This window comes from Numida meleagris, chromosome 4 (genome assembly GCF_002078875.1).
Source record: "Numida meleagris isolate 19003 breed g44 Domestic line chromosome 4, NumMel1.0, whole genome shotgun sequence".
NCBI lineage: Eukaryota > Metazoa > Chordata > Aves > Galliformes > Numididae > Numida > Numida meleagris.
The window spans coordinates 29,530,084-29,545,047 of NC_034412.1; the positions used below are offsets into that span (position 1 = coordinate 29,530,084).

At 37.7% G+C, this 14,964-nt stretch overlaps 1 protein-coding gene across 7 annotated transcripts in view; it reads right to left on the reverse strand.

Annotated features, from left to right (window-relative positions):
* The window catches only part of GAB1 (GRB2 associated binding protein 1), a 100,938-nt gene that overhangs the window by 12,495 nt on the left and 73,479 nt on the right, over positions 1-14,964 (reverse strand). For 6 of the 7 annotated variants that reach the window (XM_021394095.1, XM_021394097.1, XM_021394100.1 and 3 more), the window contains 3 exons: positions 10,522-11,126; positions 8,395-8,480; positions 7,886-8,189 (listed from right to left, as the gene is read on the reverse strand). In XM_021394095.1, coding sequence (XP_021249770.1) covers positions 7,886-8,189; positions 8,395-8,480; positions 10,522-11,126 — 995 coding nt within the window. The remainder of the gene's footprint in view (positions 1-7,885; positions 8,190-8,394; positions 8,481-10,521; positions 11,127-14,964) is intronic. The other variant, XM_021394098.1, reaches the window with a different exon arrangement.

Here is a 14,964-nt window from a genome sequence, read left to right on the forward strand (position 1 = left end):
GCAGTCAATGTGAAGAGATGCTCTCCAGTTTTCTTAGACACCTTTGTTTTCTCCAAATAATTCATCTCAGAGCACTGGTTATTTAAATACTCCCTAAATCATGAATGAATTGTAAAAAATATCTGATTATAAAGTCAAACTGCATCTGACAGCTAAGCTTCACTGGTATTCATAAAATGTTTGGCAAATGCCAGAAAAACTACTTCGACAATACCAAAGCTATTAATCATCCAAATACTATTTGACTGCTCTAATTTTCAAGTAATTGTCCATGTTTATATTTAAAAATCCCCTACTGCATGACAAACTAAAAGCCTTCAATACCAAATGTAGTGCTTTAAGACCAAAGTACAATGTTCTGATGTTTTTATTAACTAGTAGCTTAAAGCAGCACTATCATTCATGAAGTCCAAGAGATACTACTTGAGATTGCTTTCATTTTTTTCTTTTTAATGAAAAGCAAGAAACTGGAATAGCATGACAAGACGCATATTAAATAAACTATGCTTGCACATACAGGCATTAAAACACAGGGAATAAGAGGAAAAAAAGTATGAAGGGAAGGAAAAAAAAAAAAAAAGGGAGTTATCACCCATGCTCTATTCCTGCTCTCCCCATGGTCTCTGAAACTCTACACCAGCATCTCTACAACTAATATCAGAGTAATTCCTGTAGTTTGTCTTTAGAGAACTATTGTTAAAATTTTTAAAGGCTTTGCAAGACCACAGTTGCAAGTTAAGGACTGGTGGACCATAGCAAGGCACTACATAAATTTCATTTTAGGCTTGTAACCACAAGCTAGCCTTGTAGAAGCAATTTAGTACTGCCCCTATAAAAGCATAACATCTAGCTAACCTGAAGGCTTTGGAGCTTGGGGATGGTGGAAAAAAAAAAATCAGTAAATTAGCATTTACCCTGCTTTAGGAACTCTGAGGAAGCACCAAAACATCCTCAAAAATCTTATCTTTTAAATTCTTAAATGGAATGAAGGGTAAGTGTAACATTCAAGAGAAATTAAACACTTGGATTTCTTGAAATGAAAAGTACTTCTGCTCTGAAAAGTGATCATGAAAATTAGTTTTTTAATCAGATTAGTTCAGTTTAGTTCTTGTTGCTGATTAAAATTTTCATTCACACTTCTTCCATGACTTCTTGCCCTAAGGTCTGAGTAAGTGATCTTTTAAGAATGTATAACAATCACGATAGCGTAGAACACTGCAGTGTTGCCAACTTCTGACTCCGTCTCCTTTTTCCCCTAATCTTTCCCTTAATTTTTCAAGAAGTCTTAGCCCCTGTTGTCACAAATGCTTTAACTGTTTCTGTGATTTTATCTTGAGATGTTGGTGCGGTGCTTCTGCTATATTAGGAAATTCAGTAAGTTCACATTGTCCAATTCAGACACGCATACACAAATATTTAACAAGGCAAGTGTTCACTAGGCTATTTATAACTAAATGCCATGATCAATGAAAGTTCTTAATTTCCTTAAGAAATAAGGATTTAGCTTGGGATTTTGAAAGAACTATACTGAACTTCAACAATGGGTAATTATGACCGTCATCCAGAAGCATCACAGTGGGTCCTATGGTGGCCAGAACATAGCAGGTGCTTCCTGTCACATGTGAAAGTTCTGCGCAGAGAATCTTCACAGTGGACTTACGTTTTTAAACATAGTTTTTTTGTGGGAAATAAAGTTTTCCATTAGGTTAATCTGGTTGGGAGATGCTCACAAGTAGTCAAGGAAAAGATACAGTCATGTGCTTAAGAAAAATACATTTGTGTGGTTTGACCATAAATTCTGTCATGTAACATCACAAATGATAAGGATTTGTAAGAAAAATAACCAGAGAAACATCACAGAATTGTAGGGGTTGGACAGAACCCCTGAAGATCACCTAGTCCAGCCCTCCCCTAAAGAAGGCTCCCTACAGGAAGCTGTCATGGAAAGCATCCAAGCAGGTTTTGAGTATCTCTGGAGAAAGAGCCTCTACTACCTCTTCCAGCAGAAGCAACATTTTTAAAACAATCACAAGTACTAACTCCTTAAGAACTTGATTGTGTGTGTGTGTGTGTGTGTGTGTGTGTGTGTGTGTGTGTGTGTGTGTGTGTGTTTCAAGGTGCAACCAGGTACTCCATCAGTACGAAGAGAAAAGCATGCATCACTTGCTCTCTAATCCTAGTTTATCGCTTTCTCAGCTTAAAATTACCAGTACCAAGCAGCAGTTTCTTCTCAAGATAGTTGTACAGACTGAAGTTGCAGAAAGCATCTCTACACAAAATTCTGATGATTTATCTTTGTTGAGAGATGAACTTTTTGAGAGGAAAAAAAAAAAAGGTGAAGAGTCACTATACTACCTATTTGTTATTCTTGCCATTGGAAAAATACGCTGTGAATTCAACCCAAAACTAAGACTGAGAATCTTGTCAAAAATACTCTTAAATGTAGTTAAACTCCAGCAACATTCAGACAAATATAATTGCCATCAAAAATCCAAGGAACAGGGAATTGTAAGTTCTCAGCTGTCTGTCAGCAATTTGCTTAGTGATCCTGAATACATCGTTCCATCACAACTCCCCATAACCCTGGAATGACATCTGCATTAATCTGAACTCTTCTGTAACGTTTTTATAAGAACATCGGATCAACAGCATAACAAAAGTAACAGCATTGCACTCAATTTAAATGAGATTTAACTTCTGATTTTCATTCCATAGTGATCATAGCTTGGTAAACTCAGCCACATGCTCACTGTTCATATTTTCCCTCCTAGAACCTAAAAAAAAAAAATCCACTTTAGCACAAAGATGTGCTACCCTTTAGAAAATGGAAGCTGACAAGTTACAGTAGGTAAAGTACCAGACCAAGACTTTAAAGAACTAAGTCCCACCACCATTAATTCCATAAACTTGCTTAATACAGATATTGAAAAACTACATTTTGTCAGTCACAACTGAAAACACATGCATCTTAAGAATTCTGAACTTTATAGATGAGGAGATGCACCACATATACTAAATATTATATGTCCTGAACGATTCCTTCATAGCTCTTTGCTTAAGAAATATTTTTCAAAACATAAAGATCATATTTTCTAGTCGTTTGGTCACAACATTTTGCTTTAAGAGGACAAACAGTATCTCTTACCCCTGAAATAAAACACTTTGGGGATGTCATTACCATGCACAGAGACCCATGGACACCCCATCTCACTCACATGCTGCTCAGCCTTCACCTGACCTACAAAACGCAACTGAACCACCCTCTACCCCTTTTATTTTCAAACATGCGCTTTCCTTGATCTAGGACTTAACAATCACATTTGTATCAAAGATTGATTGTCTTAACTCTCAGATCTCTGTCAGGCCCTAAAACTTTCTCATGGACTGCCAGTACAGCCACTCAAGACCTGCCTGTCCAATATCTTTTATTATATAGACTTGTTCCCTGTGGAGTAGTGATGGCAAGAACCACTGCCTTGTATCAGCACATGGTGGAGCAGAAGAGAACCTGTCTGTTCTTTGCAGCCTTAGCTTTCAAGGGAGTCTTCACCTCACTGCATTTATGTGCTTTTTACTCCGCTGGTCCTTCTTCAATAAACGGTACTTGAAGAAGGAGCATGAATGTGTGATTGCCTCCAAAAAAACCAATTGCCACAGAACCACTCTGTCACAGAACCAGTCACAAACTTTCAACAATTCAGGGAAAATAATTTAACTGCAGGGATGGACACAGAGCGTCTTCTGGATAAAACCTTTTGCTAGCAAAAGTGCTTTGGACTTAGCATCAGGACTGTATGCAAACCATGGCAAGCCAAAGAGCCAAAAAGCAGAAATACTACGCAGATTTTATGAACTAAATTATAATTAAAAAAACAGAACTCCAAAAAGCCCACTTTTTTTTTAATATAATTTTTGTCATTCAGTTACAGGTGACTGCAGAAAAACATCTGTCCAAATACTCTCCATTTTGTCCCAAGTAATATACCACTTACCTTCTGGTGTACTTCTCTAAAGAAATGTAAAGTGTTTTGATTCAAGCTAGAGGGGCAGGAAGCCAACATAATGTTTTGAAATTACTTTCAAGACTTGCAGAAAAGTACTGCAAACTCCCCCCACTTACATACAGATGCAGCCAAGAGCCAGAGAAGTGAAACTACATGAAAATGCAATCTCAAGTTCTTGTGTTTTCTGTGTGTTTTGTTTTTGTTGTTGTAGTTCTTTACCCCATGCTCAAAAAACTAAGCTCTTTGGGAAACCAGACCAAATGACACAGGGCATCTCACACCATGCCTTCTTGCCTAAGCTATTCCTACCGAAGAACACCTGGCAAAGCAGGGGTAAGTGTCCACACATAGAAGAACATGCACGTAGTTTAGTGACTCTTACACATATATATTACCCACATTCAGCTATCAATATTACTGATTTTGATAACTCATTCCTCAGTCACAGCTGGGAGAGGGCAGAGTTTTAACAGTTTGATAAGTTACCCAGAACTTCAAGTGCTTACATCAGAGGTGTGAAGACATCCACGTTATAGTCAGTGCTGCTGACATAATGATTTCATCTGCTGACAGATGCTGCCCAGTATGTTATTCTCCTACGACTGCAGAACCTGAAGTAATCAAGCATTTATTTTGTCTCAGGTTCACAAAACAGAAACACTGGAGGGGAGAGCAGGCTATGTATGACAGAACAGACTGGCATTCCTGTTTCCATTTGCTACTATTGCCAAAATACACCGCCAGTAAAATTCCAACATCTTAAAATGAACAAAAATAGAGAATATACATAAGCACATACATTTGACAACAAAAAACAGTGCATTCCTTCTTTATGTGGTAGTTCTACTGTGGTATTTCTGTTCTACATTCAGTGCTACAATTACAATTGACAAACTTCCCTGATTCACACAGAAACATTATTGAGCCAGAGCTAATGTTTATGATAAAGGTAATAACTGTACTTCTCAATAAGCAAGCATATCTACAAAAAACAACTGCTTGTTGGCAGCACAAAATAGTATTTTTGCAGCAGTATCTGCAGCTGATAAGCTGAAATGCTCAGAAGCCTAAAAACCAATAAGCATTATCTCAGTAATGGCCATAATGCCATTTTTAGTGATGGTCTCCAACAGAAAATGTTGAATTAATCACAACAAATATTAAAAGGAACAATATTCAGAATTCAACTATTTTATGTACCATTTACCCATTCCTTCGCCTACCTAGATAATATGGAACACACTGACCCACTTACTATTTTCTGTGTACTAATTTGAAGCAGAACACCGTTGCAGAACATTTATATAAAGCAGAAACAAACTGATAATAGAATTTGCTAAAAGAACTTGAAAGCTGAAAAAAACAACACAATAGAATGTAAAGCATATACTTGCTTTAAGTAAGGGTTCACTGAAACAGAAGTTTTATTCTACTTTAATTCAAAAAGAATGGAAGTTTGATTTTTCCAAAAATATCTCTGGAAGCTATGTGCATACTGAAATGGGAACGATATTACCACCCTGGGGTGTCATCGTATCTGCTTTTCACAACAATGGAAAACTTACAGTAATACAATTGAGAGAATTTGAGTATGATTGTGTGCATGTTTCACTAAGGTAAAATCCTCGCTAATACATCAGAATCATTACCATTCTTGGTAGCTCAAGATCTTTATACAGCATTCGTATTCCCCATCCCCCCAAGTATTGAGGTATGCTCCAGTCTATAGAATATGTACCTTCATGGTTAGATATACTTTAAAGTGACTTTATATTCTAAATTATATTAAATAATTGTGCTACCTTATTGCGATTCAGCTTCCAAAAGCCTGCAGGTAAAGATAGAGCCAGTCAGTAGGAGCTACGCTGGGCACCTTTACGCTCATTAGAAGATGTGTTAGTACACCGAAAATAACTGCTCCCCATTGTTAGCTTGGACTTTTTAGTTGTAAAGCATTTGAGGACAGGAGTGAAGCAAAATCCTCACACAGCACTTTCAGAAGGTGAAACACTAATCCATTCCCAAGAAGAGAGAGGCAAAAGTAGCAATGCTGCCTCAACAGACATCTACGTGACCACTTCATACCACCAACAGCAAAGCAAGAAGCTTTTCAACATTAAAACTTAAGTTATTTTGAAGGTGAAGCATTTCATCAGTAGAGTACACAAACCTGCAAGTCAGAAAAAATACTTCAAAGCAGCTCAGTGTTTACTTTGAGAATACTTTCCAGCACTGGGTTTCAACCTGTTAGATTCCAGTATTTCTTAAAAACTAAACAGAACTACTGTCTGCTAACACAGTAACAAGTCAGACACAAGCAGAGAGCCATGGTTCTGAAAAAGGCCACGTTTCATTTTCTGAACACGGACAGGCAGAATGAGATCATCTGTACCACAATGACATTATCTGCTTCGCTTAATTATACATAAGGCTGTTTTCACTTGTTAGGAAAAAAATGGTAAAGTTTTAGTTGATTAATATTTTAGATCATCTGAATAAAACATTGATCTTTCCCCCAAAATGAAGACAGCCACTCTCAATGTAAACACTCCTTTCAAATGTGTAATTCTGTAAACAGGAGTTACAGACAAAGTTCTGCAGACACTGACTATTTAGTTCCCACCTCTACATGAATGATATTTCTGATATTCTGATAAAATATTTCACATTGACTGGGAAGTCTAAGCTATTTATTAGTGATTCTCAACAAGTACTCTCAAACAGAGGCATCACAACAATATCTATTTCTTAAGTCCTCCAGTCACTTAATTAATCCTTACTTTAAGGCCAAGTAAACATATAGCACCAGATATAAGAGATGCACTTTTCTTTTTTAGAATAGCTTTGGAGAAGCCCTCTAAAATTCGTGCACTCCCCCTCAATTTTGTCATCATATTTTGCAGCTTCTTCAAACCCATAAGGTTTCTCTCACATTCAGACATTTAAAATATTTCCACACAGAACCAGTTCTCATTTTGCTTCATGACTGTTCATCTACTGCAGCCTTTAAAGGCAAGGAAATCCAAAATCTAGGCTCATATGTTTTTACTTACTGTAGTTTACACAAACAGCGTGGTACCCAGCTCATGCAATAGAGCAAACATACCTTAAAAGCCGGTTTGAATTAACGCTTTCCTCCTCTCATTTGGATCTCAAGTAAAATATATATGGTTACCTCATAGCCCACATTCAACATCTTTCTATGACTGCCCCCTGTGGCTGCTACATCTCAAGCTTTGGGCAGCCTCAACATCAAGCGATTTTCCTTGTTTTTACAGATTGAAGAAAAGACTTAACATTATGTACTCACTGGTTAACACTTTCTTCAAGCTAATATTATTCCTACACTTAAACACATCTGTAAGAATTACTCTATGACTACTGAATACCTTGAATAAAAAAATACTGCATACCTTGAGTAAAAAGTGGCAAGATATACTAGTCATTCTTTTCATTAATTATGTATTACTTCTTCATTGCTAACGATGTTTAGATCAAAAGCAAATACCTAAAATAGCTAAGTTATTTTTAATTTCTACATCAGACAATGAAACCATGTATTGATCCTGTACCAAGCGTTGTTATGTCTATATATTTATATTCTGTCCTCTTTGTTAAGGACTGGAACTCATACTAGAGTGTTAGCAATTCTATGTAAATTTTGAATTGAAATCTAAACTCAAGTTTGTATTTGGCAGTTATTGCGATATGTTATCATCATTAACAAACATCCTAGAAATTTCATCTTATGGATACCTAATTGGACCAAAATTCCTTTGTTAGAATATCTCAAAGAAATTATTTTCCACTAATCAGAAGCTCTAAGAACTATAATATTTCATTAGATGATAAAATCAGCTTCTACTGGATATTTTCCTCACCTTTTCTGTCTGGTTTGAGGTTCCGATCCACTGGCGGTGGTTCACATTTTTCAGTAGGCACTGACCGTCTGGGAGGGGTCTTTGGACTGGACCTGAAACCCATGTGAGAGGGAGGAGGGACTTGCTTTCCAAATAACGGAAAATCAAACGTGCCTGGAGTCATTGGAACATAATTTGTTTCCTGGATGGGTTCAGTGAAGCTGCTGGAATGCTGTCGTGGAGGAGAGTTGGGATTCATTGGGACATAATTTTCATCTAGTTCTTCACTTGAAACACTTCCCACTGTCAACATGCTTCTGTTTTTCTAGAATTAACATATATTTCCTTTAACAAAATAAGTTACGCAATCAGCTGTGAATCACATGAATCTTTTAACCTAAGCTACTCAGATTAATACATTATTTTGAAAGTGAAAATCACAAACACCACACAGCTTGCTTTTTTACACAGAAACAAAAAGCATTCAAGTTCTGTCACTGTTGCCTCCCATAAGAACACATCATACTTACGAAGTGGTTATGGAAGCCCTCCAATGAATTAGATCTGTCATTTGGAAACGTTCGTGGAATATCGTAACAGTCTTGAGAACTAATTTCTAAAGAAATAAGAAAAGAAAGGGGCTATTTATCATTCCTGTTCCCCATCACTTGGCACCAGTCATCCAGAATTTGTTGTTATTTACTGTCTGCTTCTAAGACACCATGCAAACACACCTCCCAAAGCTGTGGTCAATAGGTTTTATCTGTAGACTTGAGATGACTGTGTTCATAAACAAACTCAGCACCTGTCAATCAACTTGAAAATCTTGTAGTGATGTCTTCCATGGCAGAAAACAAAACACAACAGTAATCTTTCCATTTAAAGAACCAGCTATATCTTTCTTTCAAACAGGCAGGCATGAGAAGTTACTGTAAGAGGCCTATATTTTGAGATATAAGGCCCTCATGAGAAACCTACTATAAAATAAATGAACAGACGTAATCTAAGGTCTAGAGAGAGGTCTTCTGACTGAATATCCTTGCTTGGAAAGTGCTGATTCAACAGAAATTAACCCACTGCAGAAAGAGGTAAATTCCTCTTATACTCCGCCACTCTTCTCTCAGCTCCCCTGATTAGGTCTCCAGGGGTTTTCAGATTGAATGAGTAACAGAACCAAAATATCTCATGCTTCTCAGGGTCCTAGCTCTCAGCACTCCACATTAAGAAAGTCCTCACCTTCATGACTGCCTCTCTGGAGCACTAGGATGTTTGTGAAATACTTTGCGTACCCAGGTCCTGGGTCCCACTCACCTGGTGCAGGCAACAGCTCGCATTACTGTTCAACAAGCCTGCTTCTACTCACGCTAAGACAGAAACTTGGGGGTCAACTCTGTTTCATTCCCCTATTGCCCTAGAAAAAGAACTCTGCAGGCTTTTTTGCCTTTTTTTTTTCCCTGAGGTTGATGGTTTCAGCTTTAATACCAAAGTACTCATTTTCTCTCCTTTTGCTAAGTTTAACTGAGGCAAAGTGGAGTAGAGGTCCACCAATATCATTGTGCATAGCCTATAAAAAGAATGACAAAAGGAGTACTTGCTCAATGCCTGTACGATCACATCTCTCCTGTACACTGCCTCCTGCAAATGCCCTGTCCCCACCATCTTCCTCATTCTTGGCTGCCATCCAATAGGCACTGCAACTGTCCCCACAAACATCAGCACCAGCTCCAACTAGTATGAAATTTCACTTGAAAAGTTACAGCTTTATACCCACCTGCCTCAGGAACCTAAAAGAAATGAAACTCTTAGCCCAAAAGTTGTTAGTAAGACTACAACAACTGCCCTGTAAAAATAAATATCACTTTTCAATCTCAGCCTCCTATTGCATTTCTTGACTTTAAATCTGAGATAATAAGAACAGGAACAAACAAACAGGCAGAAAAACAAGAAAGACTGAAGTCTTTCTTAAGTAAAAGTAGCTCCACCGGATTTGCTAGTATCCAGAAACATACCCAGCTGCTAAAGGAATAACAACAGAAATGCATTAGCACGTCTGGAATACCGACATTTGAATGGCTATAAGGAACAACTTCAATTTTACTTTAAAAACTTCATATGCACATCTAACACAGGGAGGTAAAGTTTTGTGGCATCAATAACCAGTTCAAGGTTGATTTCAAAGCTCCTGGTGCACACAAAATTCCACTGAACTTTCAGCTTCTGTAGGATTTGGATCACTATTTGCGAACCTTACCTTGGTTGTTCTGACAGACTGCAATTTTGAACTCAGTTATATGACCTTATTAGCAAAAAAACAATACTTAGTTTTCCACTGCTGTTTTCTAAGACTAATAAACACCACAAAAATGCCTAGCACTTCAAACACTTTTAGATAAAGCTGAATGCCACAGCAGAGTAGCCTTTATCAATGTTCTGTGCTTTGCTATTTTGATGCTTTCTTTCAATAAACATGTCTTTCTCTGATTTCTTACATATTTCAGACCTTAGCGAGTGCTTTGTGAAGTGCCATCCACTCGATTCTCAAGGAAGAAAGCAACACTCATTATTCAACCCACATGTACCACATCTTGCTTCATAAGACTAGTACCATTCAGCATTAAGAGAATCTGGCAGAGCAAGGTAAAATATGGAACACTGACCTTTACGAAAGATATTCAAATCTACAGTTGAAATGGTATTACTGCGTGAGGGTGGTATTCCTGCTGTAGGGATACAATAGCTATTATCAGTATCTGAAGCAGTACGAGTAATGCTACATGTTTCCACAGGAGATCGATCTGCAGCGTGGTGAGGTTTGGGTGGCCGAGGTGGAGGAATATCTGGAATAGTCTCCAATTTTGAAGTCTGAGACAAAGTTCCTTCTGGAAAAGTTCGTGGAATCTGGTAAGTACCTCCAGGTGTGGGGGGAATGTCGTAACTAATGGAGATGTGCCTCATCTGTGCATCTAATGATGATGTTGCTGATGGCGTATTGAAAACGTGCTGCTCGCCTTCTGCATCAGTCCCCGTTGGAGATGCTGCCTTGGGTAAAACATCCTGTGAGTAACTCCTAGGCAGGTTATAAAGGCTGGAGTCTGCCAACGGTAGTCCAATACGAGAAGGTGGAGAGTCGTAGACACCTTGCTGCTGAAAAAAGCCATTCACAGCTTGCTTGTTCATGGATGTAGCAGGATTTTTGTGGGAGGGCACGTTATCATTGCAGTCTGTTTCAGAAGAGCTGGATTTTGCAGAGTCAGCATGAGATCTACACACAAGATCAAGCGATTAAAATGTTGATGAACATATAAAGGAAACCAACATTAAAAATAATAAAAAAACCTTGAAAATGTGAACAACTGAAGGGTGTATCGGTCTCTTCCAACTTTTAAAAAATGAAATGCAGGAACTCAATTATGAAACAAAGAGTACTTCAGAAGCATTCTAAGCGATTACATGTATCCAGACCCATGCACGTGAAACAGATAGCAGCACAAGTGCGCAGCTTTAGCAGCAGCTCAGCAAGTTGGTATTTCATAAAGCAAGTGACTTCCAGGAAGATATCAAGCCAACCTAAAGCAAAGTTTGTTCATTCGGGTAGTTGAAGGGTTTTTTTTATGATGATGATTATTATTATTCTTTTGATCAGTTCTGCGAACTAGCAGCATTTCAACAGCACTGAAAGGTGAAAATGCATTCAATCCTTGAGTTTACAATACTTGCTAGTTCTAGCCAGTATGGAAAAATAAAGAATGTGACTGCTTGCAACACCTTTACGTGCTTGCCTGAAGTTATCTACTAACCAAATAAAACTGATTCAAATATTTTCTTTAATGTATTATACAGAAGAGAGAAAGACAGAGAAATCCATACGATATATGTAACAACGGAGTGCTTTTTTCATGAACACAAGTTAAGGCCATGTCGTTAGACAAAACTGCACAGTGGTTTGCCTTTATTTCTTTGGAACTATCATCTTTTATGAGTACAGCTCTCATTATTACTGGTACTAACCAATAGAGAAAGTAAACAACTGTCTTTTGGTTTGGGGTTTTGTTGTTGGTTGTTTTTTTTTTTTTGGAGGGAGGGGGTAACACCTCCCCAGTTACCTTGCTCCAGGAACAGAGATCTAAGTCTGAATTCTTGCTTAAATGCAAGTCAAGACAACTGCAGAAATACTAATGTAGGTTGAGGTGATACAGTTTTTCCACCATATCCTGGTATTTCCTTTTATCGTTTCCACAGAATCGTATCATTGTTTTTGTTTATACATATGTACATAAATATTTCAGCACGTGTGTGCAACAATGAATAGCAGGTATACTAGTCTTACTAAGTTTATACAGTTTACAAACCTGCTGAGGAATAAAATACTCAAATCGGCACTATTTTTTCCCTTAAAAGACTCTTGTTCTAAAATAGGTCACAACCAGAATTTATTATTCAAATTTCAATTTGTCAGTAAAATCAAACACTTTCTTTCTTAAACAACAGCCAGATTTTTATCTCACAGGGTTCTAGTAACCTGGGGAGAAAGGAATTCAGTTTAGCTAATCATTTAGGTTTCCTCTTATGGACAAATTGATGCAGTGTGAAACAAGCCATTCTTCTTGGAGATCCACCAAAAAAATGACAGATCACTCCCTAAGAGATTCTCTGTGCCAGCTATCAAGGGAACTGATGCTATTAGCTTAGACTGGACAACAGCAGCAAAGAAAAATGTTCTTCACCTAACATGTTTTTGTTGTGTTTAATAGAGTTGATACCACCAACCATCAGCCTGACTGGTTTACAAGAGGTCTTCTCTGGCTTTAATTATGACATACTTTTCTATTATATGTTTTTCTGTTATTTCGTATATTATTTTTTCATATTAAAAATATATACTGATTTTGCTCTGATTACTATTTTTAGTGTAGATATAAGTTCTCTTTCAATGGTCAGAATTGGTTTCCATGTGACTTAGAATAATAATCTGCACTTAGTTTAACAGACTCCCAACAAAGCAGAGAATATTCTCATTATTTATCCTTGGCAAAACTGAGGAAGTGAAACTTCACATATTCCTTATATGGCCAAGCATCCAAAACATGTTTCTTTGTTAAGTTTACTTACTTTGCCTCAGAGTTTAAAAAGTTCTCTAATGAACTACTGCGACTTTAACACAATTACAAAAAACATAGCACTGAAGGAACTACATAAGATTACAGAGTGCCTTATCAGTTCTGAAAGTACTATGTGACTACACAACACTCCAATTGCAGTCTTTGATGCAGCCCTTGCTCTAGAAGTAGTCATTCAAAAGTTCTTCTCTTTCAACACATACTCTTCTAGCTCTGTGGCACTCATTTGTACCAAACCCACAGCAAAAGTCACGTGTTTTACTTGAGGGAGTACAGCAAGGACTGTGATGTGTATTTTAAACGCTACAATAATAAAGTGGGCAGACACAACCAATTGTAGAACTGAAATTATTTGTTCCAGTTCAGCAGGATATACTTTTAAATGCAATTATTTCCAAAACTACAGAATAACATAAGCACTACCATATATCTTACAAAAAGAGAACAGAAATGCACATAATCAAAAAAGTACAGAGTCAATCTTGTTTTTCACTTCTTGGCTTGTACGCATACTGGGATCACTTTCACCCATTTAGCCATGCGCCAGAACTCAATCTTAAAAACGTTGTCACACACAAAAGCAAAGCAAGCATCCGTAATCTTACCAGCTCTAGGCACAACAGTGGTTTTACAGACGTTAAGACACACTGTAATGATACCAAGTTATATTTCACTCTAAAGAAGCAAGACATGCAGGGATATATAACCCAAACTCAAGATGCAACAACAGCACATATACGATATCATTACCCATCATATGTAAGCAACATTTAGGAGCTTTCTGGGCCTAAGTAAATGCTGCTGCTTTCCTTAACACAAGCACTCATTAAAACATAAGACTTGCAAACACATACACAAAGCAGCTAGTCATTTTCTTAGCTGATGGCAATGGTATACGTTTCTCATTGTAAGAGATTTCTGATTCACTCCACGTTTTTTTAAGTAATCTTTTGGAATTGGCTTCCTAATCAATTGAAGTGTTTTCAAAATATGAACATATTGTAACCAACCTCATTTTGCAAGACCAAAACTTGAAGATGGTCTGAAATAAAGGGCACAAAAGCAGTTTATGCCAAAATGAAAACATAACTCACCCTCTGAAGTTGAAATAGATTTCAGAAGTCAGTATTAACCACTGATCATGACAAGAAGAACACATACAATCTCAAAAATCTACATTGTATTCTTGATTCGTATTACCTCAATAAAAGTTAGATTAGGACTACAGATGAGGGACAGATATTACTTTTTTTTTCTTAAAATCTTCAAATGTAGAATGTTTGATGACTTCTGCATGTTTTTCAACAAAAAAAAAAATCAGAGAATCATAGAACCTTTTCACTTGGAAGGGACCCCCAAAGGTCATCTAGTCCAACTCCCCTGCAAGGGACATGGACATCTGCAGCTAGATTAGGTCACAGCCTGATCCAGCCCGACCTTGAATGTCTCCAAGGACAGCGCTTCCACCCTATCTCCGGGCAATCTGTTCCAGTGCCTCACCACCCTTACTATAAAAACCTGCTTCCTTATAAACAACCTAAAATTTCCCCTCTATTAGTTTGATAGACACGGTCCTGCTGGCCACTCCCATGACTGTAGTGCTGCGATGGATGCCTACAAGCTCTTCAGAAAGGATAGGCAAGGAAGGAGAGGTGGTGGCGTGGCTCTCTATGTTAGAGAGTGTTTTGATGTTATTGAACTTGCAACTGGGGAAGATAACGTTGAATCTCTATGGGTTAGGATCAAAGGAAAGACTGACAAGGCAGACATCCTGGTGGGGGTCTGTTACAGACCGCCTAACCAGGATGAAGAGACAGATGAGGTGTTCTATAAACAGCTGGCTGAAGTTGCGCGATCGCCTGCCCTTATCCTCATGGGAGACTTCAACTTCCCTGATATATGCTGGGAATACAACACGGTGCAGAAGAAGCAGTCTAGGAGGTTTCTAGAGTGTATGGAAGATAACTTCCTTCTGCAGCTGGT